The sequence below is a fragment of the Drosophila busckii genome, chromosome 2R (genome assembly GCF_011750605.1).
Source record: "Drosophila busckii strain San Diego stock center, stock number 13000-0081.31 chromosome 2R, ASM1175060v1, whole genome shotgun sequence".
Classification (NCBI taxonomy): domain Eukaryota; kingdom Metazoa; phylum Arthropoda; class Insecta; order Diptera; family Drosophilidae; genus Drosophila; species Drosophila busckii.
In genome coordinates, this window is record NC_046605.1 from 901,727 (window position 1) to 916,267 (window position 14,541).

A 14,541-nucleotide genomic window follows, 5' to 3' on the forward strand; every position below is an offset into this window, starting at 1 on the left:
CTTATAGCAATGAGCTGCAGGCAGCCACAATATGCAGGCCTGGAGCTAGTCATGCCATGGCCTATCTCTAGAAGAAAGTAAGTCAAAAAGCAATTCATCTGCATCTTCATCTTTATTCTTATTAAAACACATTTTACAATTATTGTATTATATCTACAGCCCAATGTGCTTGCGCTGCATGAGGACAACATCATGGGCAATAGCTGCGGCGCCTCTCCAGCTTCTCTCCACTAATGGAAGTGCTTACTGCAAAGGACTTCACCGCTTCACAGTCAACAGTTGGCAGTCCACATCCTTAAGAGCGAAAGCCATCTGAACTAATCATCCGTTATCATCACCAGTCGACTTAATATTACTTTTATATAATTAAACATTTTGTTTACTGCCGAATAGTTACTATTATTTTAGTTAATATTATTATTATATTGTATTGTAAATATATATATATTTATTTTATTAAAATACTAAACAAAAACAAACTAAATATGTGTTATTATTTGTAGAGGAACGGATTATTTAGGAAGGTTTGTTCTCAATAGCGTTTGTTGATTGCTTTTCTTAGAATGCACGCTCGTTATAGATCTCCACGGACGGAAGGTGTCTGGATAAATACAGCAACAATAACAAACCTTACTTACCTTACCTTACCTGTTGCATCCGTCATACTTACCTTCCGCCAAATCCGCCAGTTGTTACCCAGTTCAAAATTGAATTTTTACATTCAAAATGAATTTAGTTCTTTTTAAATCGTAATTACTTTTAGTTTTATAATTACCCTTGTTGAGATAGAGCTCAGCAAAGTCTGAATATAAAACATTGATTCATAAGTTACAGCTTTGACATAAACAAAACACAAGTTTGCAGTATGTTTTTTAGCCATATCTTGGTCAAAAATCATCCGATTCTTAAACGGCTTACTGCTGTATGCTTGTTTTGATGCTTAATATAAAGTTGTATCATTTTTGTCATAAAACACTAAAATGGGAAGCAATTTCGCTTGATATTCCACAGAAATTTTGCATTTTTGCTTACTATTTTGTTCATAACATCGTCAAATAATTTTTAAATATTACATTTGTACTTTCATTTTAATTGTGTTCTTAATACCAACATAAAATGTTATAAAACAGTTCTATCGGATTTTTTTTAGAAGAGTTATAGCTTCTCAAGCTGGAAATTAAACAAAAAGTAGGTCTGCTGTATTGGTTTTATTGCCATAACTTTGTCAAATAAGAATTTTTTTTATCAATCACACTAAACAGCATATGTTTATTTAGTATCTCAATGAGTAAATTAAGCCTGAAAACACTTCTGTGCGATTTTTTTGGGCTGAGATATAGCTTCTGAAAGTTAGAAAGTGATAACAAATGAAGACGGCTCATTTTTTTGGCAAAAATTTTACAAGGGGTTACTCCACGTTTTTGGCCAAAATACGAAAATTTTTAACTTTCAAATTTGAATGCAGTTTTGTTTAGATGCATCTCACGAGTTTAGCAAGTCATAAATCTCTGAAATCGGACGACATTTCGCTGCGCTACAAGCTCTCAAAGCTTGAACAACGCAACTGTTTGCTATTGATGTAACAACCTTTTGTCACTGATGTAACTCTATTTGTTTCTGCAGTTGAGATCGTCGTTCGTTGCTGTTGGCCAATAAGAATAAATAAGTATTTACTTACCTTACTTACCCTGTCTATCCTCCATACTTACCTATAATCCAGCCATCAGTTTTACCCAATTCAAATTGAACTTTTACATTCATCTTAAGCTTAGTTCTTTGCTTAATTCGCTTTATTAAGATTATTTATGTGTTGTGCATAAAACAAAACAAAGCTTGAATTGTACATCAATATTCAAGCCAACGTTTTGTTGTTAATGTGCATCACAACCTTTGGTTATTGATGTACAAAACAAGCAACCAAAGGTTGTTAATAAACAAGCAACCAACCTTTGATTGCTGATGTACGAAACAAACAAACTTTGGCTGCTGATGTACAAAACAAGCAATATAAGGTTGTTGATGTACAAAGCAACAATTGTTGCTAACGTGCATTACAACCTTTGGTTGTTGATGTACAACACAATGACAAGCACAATATGTAATGAAATGTGCAACATAACCATTTGTTGTACATCACTAGAAAAAGGTTCTTACATAGTGCTGTCTTTACATACTTGTGTATTTACATACATATGTAGATTTAAAAAGAACTAAATTAATTTTGAATTTTAACGTTCAATCTGAATTGGATAAAACCGACAGATACACAAAGCATTTTCTTGGTTTTTCTTTTTGATGTAAAATTGTTATTGATTGCATCGGTTTTTTACCCAATTCAAATTGAACTGTTTCATTCAACATGAATTTAGTGATGTGTACATCAACAACCAAAAGAACTAAAGTCATTTTGACTATTAACAGTCAATTGGCTAAAACCAAACGATATGGGGAAGGTAAGTTTGACAGATAATCAAGGTAAGTAAGGTAAGTATTTTCTTTTTTGTTATGAAATTGTAATTGTTGCTGAAGTATGTAGCAAGGACTTTCAAATCAGCAAGCGAACAAATTTATTTAAATATATAAATGTAACTATGTATGCAATAAATTAAATTTTATTATGGTATATGTCAAGCTTAAATTGAAAAGTCTACTTCATCGTAAGCCACTTGCTCCGTTGAAGTGTGGCTCATGTGAATCATCAGCCACTAGTCACTGATATATCATCAGCGTATTCAGCTGTTGCTGCTTGGCCAGTCAGTCGATTTAATTTTATAGCTAAGCTTAAAAAAAACCAATATTGCCAAAATGTCAATGTTTAAACGTTCAAAATAGAATCATTTACTTTGACAAGCTCAAAAAGTTGAATTAGGCGGAAATATTTGTCTAGGTATGCTAAGAATTTCTTAGAACATTGACAGAAATTGAACAAAAATAAATATCTCGATTGTTATTAGCTTTTCATGTTGCTGTGCGGCAGTTGAGCTACGAGCAATTAATTGTATTTTGTTTTTATTATGTGGAAAATTAATCTCAACTCAACTGCAATTTAAATGCTTTAAAAACTTTTATCTGCGTGTATGCGCATTGTGGGTGGGGCGAGTGAGTCTGGCATATTTAAAGTGAAACGGCAACCACAAGCTGAAACTTTTTGTTTTGCACACACATTTATTATCAGACAAGTTTCTGATTGAGCGCACAAATTTTAAGATATTTTTAGCACTGTGTGTAAAAGCGAGAAACAAGAGAAACTTATCAAACGGAAACTGAAAGCTGGAAATGCTTGCAATCAGCTTGTGGCCAGTGTCGAGATATTTAACTGCATGTCATTAGATACAGGGGCGAAAGATAGAAAGCGCACGCTGCAGGCAACGCTCAAATGGGCGTATACGCAATGCGCCTAATTGCTGCTTAGCCGGAGATACAAACTTCTGACAACAACAACTTTAATTTGTCTACAGCTTTAGCTGCAGGCCGTAAAGGGGCGGGGGCAGGGGCACGGGCACGGGTTACACTCTCGACATCAATAATAAATGGCATTTGGCCAAAAGTTGTAAACCTTTTTCGGCACTTATCTGTCACACGTCAGGCAGCGCCAACATCATTAATCAACGCCGGCATCGCTCCCTCTCTTTGTCTCTCAGTATATTTGCACAACTCACTGTCACGCTCAATTGTTAAAAATGGCAACTAATTAATTTCGCTCTGTGCTGACCAGCACCAGCATATAGTATGTATATATATATACTGTGGTCTTAGCTGCAGTTGGAGAGCGGTCTGTGATCCGTTAAGTCCACTTGACAGGCAACAGCTTTTGAGTTTTGAGTTTAGCCTGCGGCCTAGTTAGGCTCACAAATGGCTTCATTAGTCTGTCGCTCTCTCTCTCTGCCACTATCTGCTCGAGTAAAGCAGAGTGCAGTTTTTAGCTTCAGCTTGGCAAGCTTAAGCTTTGGCTTTTTCGCTTTTTTATACTGACATCATTAGCTGTTATTGTTTGTCTCGTTGCGCTAATGATTCGTGTTTTTACTCGAGTCGAGCTCAGTGCACTTGGCGAAATTGAAATATAAATGCCTGCAACTTCATTAGACATATTGTGATAATGATTATCCAGCATTTGTAGTTGGCCAAGTTAATTGGCGCTCAGTGTAGCCGCAAGAGCACTGACTGCACTTTTTCCAACTGCATTTAGTTGCACATGCTACAAACTGTTGACTGTGGCACACACAGCATGTAGCACGTTGTCTCGCTCTCTAATGCAGCAATTTGTTGCCTCGCGCTGTGTTTATTACAGTCTTGTGGCTGCCACATCAGCTCTAGCCTCTAACTACTTAGTTGCCAGTTGCTGTCTCGCTCTCGCTGGACGCTCGACCAAAGTTTGTGGCAAGTTATTTTTTTTTTCTCTGCAGCAGGCGTTTCTCAGGCACTGGCTTTGCCTTGGCACTCGGCATTTGGTGACATTTTCGGCAGCCAAAAACTTTTGAACTTTACACTTACGGCAAGGCAGGGGCGGTGCGCTGCGGGGCGTGGGCAGCTGTTCCAAAGAGCTCGTTTCGCTTTTGAGTGGAGTTCATTACGAATGCCGCCATGCTGTGCCGCGTGTTGACTTATGCATAATTACTGTTTTTCATAGCGCAAGCTCAAGTGCGGAAGCGCAGCAGCAACAAGAGCTGCAAAGTTCTTTTCGAACGGAATGGGAGGGGAGGGAGGGGGACAACAGTTACACTTTGTTTGGCGCTGCTAGTTGCTGGCACAAGTTTTAGCTGGCTTTGCCAAGTAAATGCGCAGGGGGGCGTAGTCGGGGCAGGGTCATATGCTCATTTGGTGTGCATGACGCACTGACCTGTTTCAAAAAAGAATTGCAACAACGCCAGCAACAACAGCAAGAAAACGTTAAGCGCCCAGGCATTCGGTGCAGTCAACTGCGTCCTTTTTGCATGGACGCTGCCTGTGTCTGAAGCGTACAGACCAGCAAACTGGGCAGCAGCAGCTTGAAAGAGCTGCTGGCAGCTGTAGCATACATTTAAGCGCAACAGACGTTCACTTCATTTAATACCACGCAATATAAGCAATATTAAGTATACGCATACAGGCGTACATTTCAACTATAAGCATTAATATAGTTAGTTATTATATTTTACAGGATATGCAGCAAGTCGAGCAGTAGCTGAGCAGTTGACAACTGAGGCCACGCCCTGTCCAGTTGCTTGTCTGTGTGTGTGTGTGTGGGCGGCACTTTGCTGACACTGGGTAAAGTCAAGCGGATGAACAAGAGATTAAAATGTCATAAACAATGCTTTTTGAGCAACCTGCTAAACAACTTAATGAAAGCTGAAACAGAGCATAGAGAATGCGTTTGGCCAAAAAACAAAAGCCAAACACGTCAAGTGTTGCACAAAACTATTTGCGACTTGAAACTTTATGCCACAATCAGCACAAACACAAGCAGCACAATACCGAGTGCGTCAATAAATTTTCATAAAACTTTTGATTTGTATTTATGAGTTTTTTGTGGGGGGGCGGCGGCGGCTAGAGCAACTATGAAAATTCAATTAAGTCGATAGCTTTGCACACAATTTTTTGTTGTAGTTTTGTAAAACAATTGAAAAACTTTATTTTGGTAGCTTGTGTCTTGCATACAGTTACAGTATTTTATATATAGTGTATATATAGTGTGTAAGTGAGTGTAACCGATAAATTATCATACGAGGGCATAAATTACGTTTTCACATACTGACTGAAAAAAAAACAAACAAATCTAACTTAAAAACTGGTCTCTCACACACACATACACATACTAATGCACACGCATACATTGTTCGCGCATTGTGTGCGTATTGATTGATTTGATTAGCTTAAGCTTAAAACAATAACAAAAGTCGTGGCAAACAATAGAATTTCGCTGAACAATTTAACGACTGCAAAGCACAAAATTGATGCTGAATGGATTTTGTTGCTTTGCGGGCTTAAATTGTTGTTTCGTCGTATATGATTTATAAATTGTGGCTGCTAATTTCCTGAATTTTAGTTAGGTAGGAATGAATATTGTATATGTGTATATAATAAACGAAAAAGGAAATTAATAATGAAGAACAATTTGTGTGTGGTTTGCTAAGCGCTTAATCAGCGCTCGCATTGACTGTAATAGTCTTGCCCTTGGGATCATCGAAACGGTCCATGGTATTGATATCCATCATCCAGCAGACGCCCAGGAAGACAATCACCAGCAGTATGACCACCACAAACAGACCCATCAGTATGCCAGGCGTGACAAAACCGACGCAATCCCACGAATCGCCAAAGGCAAAGTTTTCCTTGGCCTTAGCGCTGAAAGGCGCCTGCAGCTGCAGCGAATTGAATCTCAGCTTGTTAACCTTATTCTCCGCATTTGCTGGTGTATACCAGGTGGCGTTGCCGCAAGAGAACGAGAAGGTTGTGGGCGCATTGACGCCGGGTGTGCGGAAGCTCATGCCGTTGTATTTGGCATTGCTCAGTGTGTAGTAACCGTCCTGGCTGCTGTAGGTGATATCGAAGGTAATGGCCTTGGTGACATCGCTGGTGTTGAGTGCGACGCTAAAGCTATTGGCAGTGGCATTCTTGATGAGCATGCTGACCACAGGAATCGCTTCATTATTGTAGAATACGCCGGTATAATAGATGGCAAACTGATTGGACTGAAAGAATCGTTGACCTGTGATCTCGGCAGCAGTCCAGCGACGCAGGCGACGTTGCACCACTGGCGCAGTAGCTGGCGCAGCCATATACAGATACGCAACCTTGCAGTCCAACTGCTTGGCCACAGCACCCAAAGCAGAGTCTGCAAATTAACGAATTGTATCAAAGCGTGAGCTTTGTTGACGCTTTGCTAACTCACCATGTGACTGCAGCGTAGCAGCACGTGTCTCTGCCGCATCCTCGAAAGAAACAAAGACAGCCTTGCCGACCTCACACTTGAGTGGACTCAGCAGCTCGCCCTTGGCAGTGATGATGTTGTGTTCACGTTTGTTGGCCGCAGCACGCAACGCCTCGGTGGGGTTCTCCACGCTCGTGTAGTACGTCTTGGGGCTAGCGCTTTGCAGTTGAGCGTAGCACGACTGGGACTCGTCATTTGCGCACAGAAAGTCCTTGTTGCTCAGCTACAGTTGAGAAACAATTAATATAAAAGTTTTTATTAAGTGGCCAACTACTTACGCCATTTTCCTCGAAGGCCACAACCATGTGATCTTCCAGCAATGTTGCCAGCTGCCCTTCAAACTCTGCTTGAGGCACAGTGCGCAACGAGGGCTTCGATACGCTGCATATTAAACGCAAAATATTTATTTAATGCGGCTCTTGGGCGCTTTAGTTAGTTTACCCACCTGTTGGCGCCCCATAGAAAAACGGGCGTCTGCTCGCCCAAGGCGACTCCAATGACGCACAGCGCTAACAGCGATTTCCACAACATGGCCGCTTTGCACTGCAACCAAAATCAAAATGAAGACGAAATCATAATAGTAACTCAACCAAGGCACAACACAAGCATGTAAATAATAAATGAAAACCAACCAAAAAATTAACAAAAACTATAAACGTAAAAAACTGCACAAGTCTTTGATTTTCACGGCTGACAGAGTGAAAAATTTTTCATATGACATGTCATGTGATGGTTTGCCCAGCTGATCAGGGCTGCCAATTTCGTCAAGCGAGTATTATCCACAATGATTTTGTGGAAGTGGTGCTGCAGCCCAAGTTAGAGCGAGAGGTTCGACACGGTATCGCGTTGCCAACTTACGAAAAAAATACTAGCTGATTTGTTATTGGTTTTGCACAGCATCAACAAGAAATCTTGAGATTGTTTTCGTGAATTAAAATTTAAACGCATGTTGTAATGCAGCTTAGCTATGTAGAGCTGCAGCTATGGGCATAACAATGCGGCTGCGACGGCGTTGGCAACGGCGCATGCGGCGCACTATAGAGCAAATTTATCAGCTCAAGATGCAATTTAGAAGAAAAATAACGTTGATAGCATTGCTTGCGGTGTGTGTAGTGCTGCTCTGGCTAACCGCACAGCAACTGCTGACGGACAGCGAAAAACACAACAGCGAGGATGATAGCTGTGCAGCAATAGATGTGGTGTACACCTGGGTCAACGGCACAGATCCAGAGTTTATAGCACAGATTAAAAAATACGATCCCAGCTATGACCCAGCCAGATTTGATGACAAAAATGAGCTAAAGTACTCGCTGCGCTCGCTGGAGAAACACGCCAATTGGATAAGGCATGTCTATATAGTGACCAATGGTCAAATACCAAGCTGGCTGGACTTGAACTATGAGCGTGTGACAGTGGTGCCGCATGAAGTGTTGGCGCCAGATGATACGATGCTGCCCACATTCTCCAGCGCCGCCATAGAAACGTTTCTGCATCGCATACCTAAGCTAAGCAAGCGTTTCCTGTATCTCAATGATGATATCTTTCTGGGCGCGCCACTTTATCCGGAGGATTTGTATACGCAGGCGGAGGGCGTACGCGTGTATCAGGCCTGGATGGTGCCAGACTGCGCGCTAGACTGTCCCTGGACATATATAGGCGACGGTGCTTGCGATAAGCATTGTAATATCGATGCTTGTCAGTTTGATGGAGGCGACTGCGTGGATAATGGCCTCAACCCAATGGAGCAAGCGGAGCAGCCGCCCAAGTTTCGACAGCTGCAGCAGCTGTTCAAACACAGCTCCAGCAACTTTAAAGAGCTAATGAAGCATAAGAATGTATCCACATTGCAGCAGCTGCGACACATTGTAGAGCGCTTCAACAAGAACAAACTGGAGTCCTTGCATCCCGAGCTGGACAGCAGCACGACAGCTGAGCCAGCTGTGCTTAAGGCGCAGTTTAAATCATCTACAGATATCTACTCGCACTCGCTTATAGCCACCAATATGCTGCTGAACCAAGCGTATGGCTTCAAAGCGCGCCATGTCCTGGCACATGTGGGATTCTTGTTGCAGCGCGACATTATCGAGGATATGCAGAAGCGTTTCCAGCGCGAGGTGCAGCAGACGGCACATCAACGCTTTCGCTCTGCTACAGACTTGCAGTTTGCTTTTGCTTATTATTCCTTTCTAATGGGCGAGACGCGCATTGTGAGCGTGCCGCAAATCTTTGACGAGTTCGATACGGACGGCTCGGGCACTTGGTCGGACCGTGAGGTGCGCACTTGCCTCACACGCATCTATCAGCCGCCGCTGGATTGGTCTGCCATGCGTTACTTCGAGCAGGTTATCAACAATTGCTCCAAATATATGGAGCCCGCACCCAAAATCGTGCATTCCACGCTGGTCTATGAACGCTATGAGGACTCCAATCTGGTGCGTATATACACAACTGCTGCTTAGTTATGTTGCTCAACTGTCTATTTTGCTATAGCCCACCATAAGCCGCGAGCTGGTTAGCACTTGTCCTCTGCTGGCGGATGCATTGCATGCCAACTTTGCTGTGCGTCCACGTTATCGCTACCATGTCAGTCCCAAGCGCGCTGCTCACAGCAATTTTATGATGCTCACCTCGAATGTCACTGAAGTTGTAGAGTCGCTGGATCGTCTGCGTCGCAATCCGCGCAAGTTTAATTGCATCAATGATAACCTGGAGCCGCTGCAGAGCGATGACAACGATCAGCTGGTGCGTCATCTGCTGGAGGATTTCTATCTGTCCTTCTTCCCGCGGCGCAGCAAGTTTGAGCTGCCGCCAGAGTTTCGCAATCGATACGTCAATTGGAGCGATTATCAGCGCTGGCGTCGCCGTAAGCGCGCCGTGCTCGTTGTAGGCTACGGCGTTAGTTTGCTGCTCGTAGCTTTTCTACTGCGTTTGCTTTGCCTGCATAAGGCCAAGCTGGTGCGTCGCTGTGTGCAGCGTCTCTAAATGGTTGTTTAACTTAATTATTCCATGTGATAGGTTAACATTTCCATATTGCGTAGTTAAATTTAGTTTAAGGCTTACCGCATGTTAAGCCAGCTAAGGAGGCTCATATAAAGTCTGGTCATTATGATATTATATTCGATAGATACTAAAACTTAAGGCTAAAGTCGGGCGCAGCCAACTTTGATATACACTTTGTACTTCTCGAAACTATATAGAAATTTTAAATGTGACTGAATGTATTTACAAAGTTAGTCGATTCAGGATCAGCAATCTGCATTCCAAAGTTAGATTCTAGTGCAATTCAAGTTTTGTTTTTTTTTCATCTTGTAGTCCAAGCTTCGCAGCTTTATTTGCTGTACCAAAAGCGTACAAGTTTTATTTACATAAGCAGTTATAAATATATAGATATATACTATGCTAAAACGTATTTATATAGTGTTTATGTATATATAGTTCGGCACTTAAAACAAGGAGACTCTGGCAAACATACACAATGTTACAACAAATCTATGCATAGGGCTGCTTTTAAATACTTTGTGGGATAAAAACTAAAAACTGCATTACAATGATATGTTACTAAATGCTCGAGCACACAGACAAACAATCAAAACACAAAACAAACGTTCGAACAATGTGTGTGTGAGAGTGCGCTATGTACATATATATAGATATATATAGATATGCTAAGAATATTACGTCTGCTACTCAATGCGTATGCGCGCGTACGAGCGACGCAACTGCCCGCATTCACGTATGACCAAACGGAAGAGCAGCAGCATAGCCACCAGATCTGCTATGATGAGCATATAGAAGACATTCTGCCAGCTGCTGCTCGAGATGAAGCCGGCAAGCAGCGGACCCACAGCGGCGCCAATCGAGCCAGTGCCATCGATGATGGCAGTCACTGTAGCCAAAGCATTCGAATTGCCCTCCAGCGAGCTGTGCTGACCCAGCTCGGCGCTTACAGAGGTTGTAATTAGCGCATAGGGGCCGTTAACAAAGATGCCTACGATGATGAGCAGCACTATGCTGTTCGTAACAGACAAAGCGCCATATTGTTGATACATCAGCAGCTGTTAATAGACAAAAAACTTGTTACAACTTGTTTAGCTGTGAGTTTGAAGGTCTTACAATGGGCGAGGCAAAGAACAACATGACTGTGCAAATTGTAGCAGACATGCCTGTCAGATCTGACACATAACCAGCGGCAATGGCTCCCAATATGCCGCCCACATCGAAGAGCGTTGAAAGATCCGCTGAGAGCTCTGGGCCAAAGGTGCTGGAAGACTGTATGTAGAGCGGCAGCCAGAACATAAAGGTGTAGCTAACAAGCTTGGTGAAGAACAAGCACAGCGAGAACTCCACAACGCCGGGTATGTGTAGAGCATCTACCAGACCAATGGGACGTCCCTCCGCTGGACGTGCGCGTGCTGTTTCTGAATGCGAGCGCGTTAGGATTGGCGTGCGCTCCGTGGGCGCAGAGCGATAGCTTATGCTATCCTGTAAATTGAAATACAAATGTTAGTCAAGTGGCTACAAATCGATGGCAACAAAGCAGAGCAGGTGCAACCAACACAAAAGCTTGAACAAAGACAAAACAACAGACTTGATGCAGTTGGTACGCACTTACGATTTGGACACGAGTATAACCGGAACGAACATAAGACTGCGCAAAATTTTGAATGAGCATAATGCATAAAATAAAAAGCTTGTATATAAAATAATTAGGAGCATGCAATACTCACAGCTTCGTTGACACGTGGCTGTTCCTCATCGTCGTCCGCATCGGATGCATTGGTGAGGCGACGCTCTTGCTGCGCTGCCAGCTGCGGATAGCAGCCCACAATCTCTGGCTGATCGACCAGAAACAGAAATAACAAGAAGCCCACAGCAGCTATTATAATGCCGGGCACTACAAAAGATAAAGCCCAATCGCTTTCCACATAGTAAGCGGCTATAAGTGTGCCCAGTATGTTGCCAATGGATGTGTGACTGTTCCAGATGCCAAAGATTAGGCCGCGTTTCTTTTTGCCAAACCAGCGACCCACTAGCGTCACTACGCCTGGCCAGCCTGTGGTTTGGCATATGCCCGCGCAGATCTGCACCAGTATGAAATACCATATACTGTGTATATTGGAGGTGCGCGCCAGGCCAAACAGATAGGTGAATACGCCTGTTAGTATCATGCCCATGGATAGAAAGTAACGCAGTGAAACGCGTTCGGCTATGAAGCCAGAGGCAAACATGGCAAGCGCATAGGAGAAGAGAAATGCCGAGTCCAGCATGCCGAAAAGCGTCTTCGCATCGTGGCCATCTGAAGAAATCTTGGCTTAGTAACAGTTGCCATTGCAGCTTGGAGTACTTACCGAAAGGCGCGTAGCCGCAGTCGCCTGCCTCGTGTAATCTTGCCTGCGTATTTGAGCAATTGCCATGTAGCACCGACTTGACCACTGAAATGGGCTTGCGTGTCATATGATAGCAAACATAGGCCAGGAACGTCAACAGAAATATGCTCAATTTGTAGCTGCGTATATAAATATTTAGCAAATATCTTCAGGGCTTTGTTGTGCTACTCACCATAGTTCCTTTTTGGCACGAAATCTTGGACACTGCCTGGAGCAGCTTTGCAAGAGACGTATGCCGAATGGAATATCATTGTAATTGTTGCTCATCTTGCGCGCACGCGACGCCGCTGGTCTCATCTACTGGCGCAAGCGTTCGTTTTATGTTAAAGCAGCGTGGTTAAGCTGCCTCTTGCTAATAATTCTTGTGCTGCAAGTAAACAAAGAGCAGGTAAAATGTTATTTTACGCAGCAACAGGTAGTTTTTGTATAAACTGCCTACGTTTACATTAAACAGCGAAGTACTAGCCTGGGCATGTTACTACAAATTTCAATTTAAAAAAAATATGCCCTTATCGCAGTTTTTATTTTTGCAACTATGTACGTACATATATACAATTTTACACAGCGCACAGTGGGCTATTTACCTACACTTTAGTTGTTAATTTTTTCTTTTTACATATATGTATTTTTATTTATTTTATGTGGGTTTAAGTAAATAGTGCTATGCTATATTTTGCACTTTGAATTTAGTAACTTAACGACGTCAGCGTAGTTCAATTGCTCACTGTTCAGCGCGCCTCTATACACACACACACCCCCACAAACACTCATATACATATATACTGCGGACCCTCATTCAAGCGTTTCCGAGTAATTGTGAGCTTTGAATCACCACATACTTCATATCAGCATTTGCTTCAATGAGTTTTGTTGCGCTGGCAGTTAGATAAAATATGAAACCGCAACTGGTATTCTGTTTTTATTTGCTGAGCTGTCTTTGTTTTGTCTTTGTTAAGTTTTGGTGTCAGTTTTCCTAGTTGATTTTATAGTTTTTAAGCATCACCCACATATCAAACGTCACTTTATTAAGTTTGAGCGTTGCTAACTAAAGTAAATGGCACTAAATTTGTTTATACTGTACCGCTAAATAAATAAAATAGCGCACATATTGTTTTGTTGATGTTGATGTTGAGGCAGACTAAAATAAACAGAAATGTCAAAGTGCGAGCGAGAGCTGCGATGTGCAAAACTGAGCAGTGCTATGTTAAGTGCTATGTTAACAGCGATAACGATTAGCAACGATGCCTATCGAAATATGTATCTGTTAGCTAACGTAGGGCTGCAATTGTAATTTAACCGCCATAATTTGAATTTAAAAACAGCTAAAGTAGCGTGGCATGCTGCTTGCTATTAAATGCAACTACTTTGATCATGAGTTATTTGCTGCGGACACGCGACAATTTGACAGTCGTATGTAACTAGCATTAGTCAGTACTGTTTGCTGTGACAACAATGCAATGCAGAGTAAAGCACCTAAGGCAGTGCACATGACTTTGTAATAGCAAAATGCTCCGGTTTTCGACTGTACGGATTAGTGCTAATTTCCTAGAAATATTGCTAACAACATGCTGTGCAATTAGAACTCGACTAGGTGCTAATCAGCTGCAACTTTTGCAAAATACTTAATCGATTGTATAAAAAGCAATGCTTGCATTCATCTGGAACACACTTGAAGACAGAGAGTCAATTAGAGCTGAGCTTACAACCAAACTAATTACAAAGCACAGACAAAATGGTGAGTAGCACTAGACAAGTTTGCTGTTTGTTCAAATAATAATTGAATTGTGTTTATAGCTAATTTGGCAATTGCTGGCCTGCTTGGTTACCTTGAAAGTGGTTTGCGCTTATCCACAGGCACACACTACGCAAATCAATCAAAGACTGAGCGCAGATAAAGACACAGAGACAGAGCTGGAACATCTGCTGAGCTACGGACGCACCTTGAGCAGATTAAGGCGTGCATTGGAGCAGCTTGAGTTCGAGGATCAGGCAGTCGGCGATGATATGGAACTGGCTGAGATTAATGTGTTTCGTCCACTGTTTCGGTATCGCGCTGAGATTGCCAGGCAGGTGAAGAATAATCCACAACAGCAGTTTGGTTAGCACTAATGTCTGCCATAGTCTGTAGTTTTTATACCAAATTTTATTTATAAACAATGAACGCAGAGCTAGCTTTATTTAACATTTAAATAGTTAATTCTTTATTATAGATTTTATATACACACTCATAGTTATTTATAATTGAAT

General features: G+C 42.0%; 4 protein-coding genes across 7 annotated transcripts; 2 read left to right on the plus strand and 2 right to left on the minus strand.

The window, feature by feature from the left end:
- Nucleotides 1–5,582: 5,582 nt before the first annotated feature.
- On the minus strand, nt 5,583–7,631 carry LOC108596990 (V-type proton ATPase subunit S1). The gene is made up of 5 exons (XM_017983259.2): nt 7,540–7,631; nt 7,353–7,450; nt 7,186–7,288; nt 6,869–7,130; nt 5,583–6,811 (listed from the first exon to the last, which is right to left on the minus strand). Exons 2-5 carry the CDS (start codon nt 7,436–7,438, stop codon nt 6,114–6,116), a joined length of 1,149 nt encoding a protein of 382 aa, XP_017838748.1. The 5' UTR covers nt 7,439–7,450; nt 7,540–7,631; the 3' UTR covers nt 5,583–6,113.
- A 214-nt stretch (nt 7,632–7,845) lies between these two features.
- On the plus strand, nt 7,846–10,029 carry LOC108596988 (N-acetylglucosamine-1-phosphotransferase subunits alpha/beta). Its single transcript, XM_017983253.1, has 2 exons — nt 7,846–9,339; nt 9,398–10,029. Exons 1-2 carry the CDS (start codon nt 7,891–7,893, stop codon nt 9,887–9,889), a joined length of 1,941 nt encoding a protein of 646 aa, XP_017838742.1. The 5' UTR covers nt 7,846–7,890; the 3' UTR covers nt 9,890–10,029.
- A 51-nt stretch (nt 10,030–10,080) lies between these two features.
- Nucleotides 10,081–13,415, minus strand: LOC108596989 (glucose-6-phosphate exchanger SLC37A2). Of its 4 annotated transcripts, none has more exons than XM_017983255.1 (7): nt 13,376–13,400; nt 12,467–12,661; nt 12,256–12,413; nt 11,635–12,203; nt 11,520–11,555; nt 11,021–11,389; nt 10,081–10,962 (listed from the first exon to the last, which is right to left on the minus strand). In XM_017983255.1, exons 2-7 carry the CDS (start codon nt 12,589–12,591, stop codon nt 10,591–10,593), a joined length of 1,629 nt encoding a protein of 542 aa, XP_017838744.1. In that variant the 5' UTR covers nt 12,592–12,661; nt 13,376–13,400; the 3' UTR covers nt 10,081–10,590. The 4 variants fall into 4 exon arrangements, with proteins under 4 accessions (XP_017838744.1, XP_017838746.1, XP_017838745.1 ...); XM_017983257.1 differs by lacking the exon at nt 13,376–13,400 and adding an exon at nt 13,134–13,152; XM_017983256.2 differs by having other exon boundaries at nt 10,082–10,962; nt 13,400–13,415.
- A 519-nt stretch (nt 13,416–13,934) lies between these two features.
- Nucleotides 13,935–14,478, plus strand: LOC108595869. The gene is made up of 2 exons (XM_017981161.1): nt 13,935–14,029; nt 14,089–14,478. The coding sequence occupies exons 1-2, from the start codon at nt 14,027–14,029 to the stop codon at nt 14,395–14,397; spliced, it is 312 nt and encodes a 103-aa protein (XP_017836650.1). The 5' UTR covers nt 13,935–14,026; the 3' UTR covers nt 14,398–14,478.
- The last annotated feature ends 63 nt before the right edge of the window (nt 14,479–14,541 follow it).

Bases quoted from the DNA above. Each gene is read 5' to 3' on its own strand.
- LOC108596989 (XM_017983255.1), bottom strand. From the start codon at position 12,591: ATGAGACCAGCGGCGTCGCGTGCGCGCAAGATGAGCAACAATTACAAT. The intron at 11,556-11,634 runs GTGAGTATTGCA...AATTTTGCGCAG, and splicing joins AGCCACGTGTCAACGAAGCT to TCTTATGTTCGTTCCGGTTA. The intron at 11,390-11,519 runs GTAAGTGCGTAC...TTCAATTTACAG, and splicing joins GTTATACTCGTGTCCAAATC to GATAGCATAAGCTATCGCTC.
- LOC108596990 (XM_017983259.2), bottom strand. From the start codon at position 7,438: ATGTTGTGGAAATCGCTGTTAGCGCTGTGCGTCATTGGAGTCGCCTTG. The intron at 7,289-7,352 runs GTGGGTAAACTA...TTTAATATGCAG, and splicing joins TTTCTATGGGGCGCCAACAG to CGTATCGAAGCCCTCGTTGC. The intron at 6,812-6,868 runs GTGAGTTAGCAA...GTTAATTTGCAG, and splicing joins TGCTACGCTGCAGTCACATG to ACTCTGCTTTGGGTGCTGTG.
- LOC108596988 (XM_017983253.1), top strand. From the start codon at position 7,891: ATGGGCATAACAATGCGGCTGCGACGGCGTTGGCAACGGCGCATGCGG. The intron at 9,340-9,397 runs GTGCGTATATAC...ATTTTGCTATAG, and splicing joins GCTATGAGGACTCCAATCTG to CCCACCATAAGCCGCGAGCT.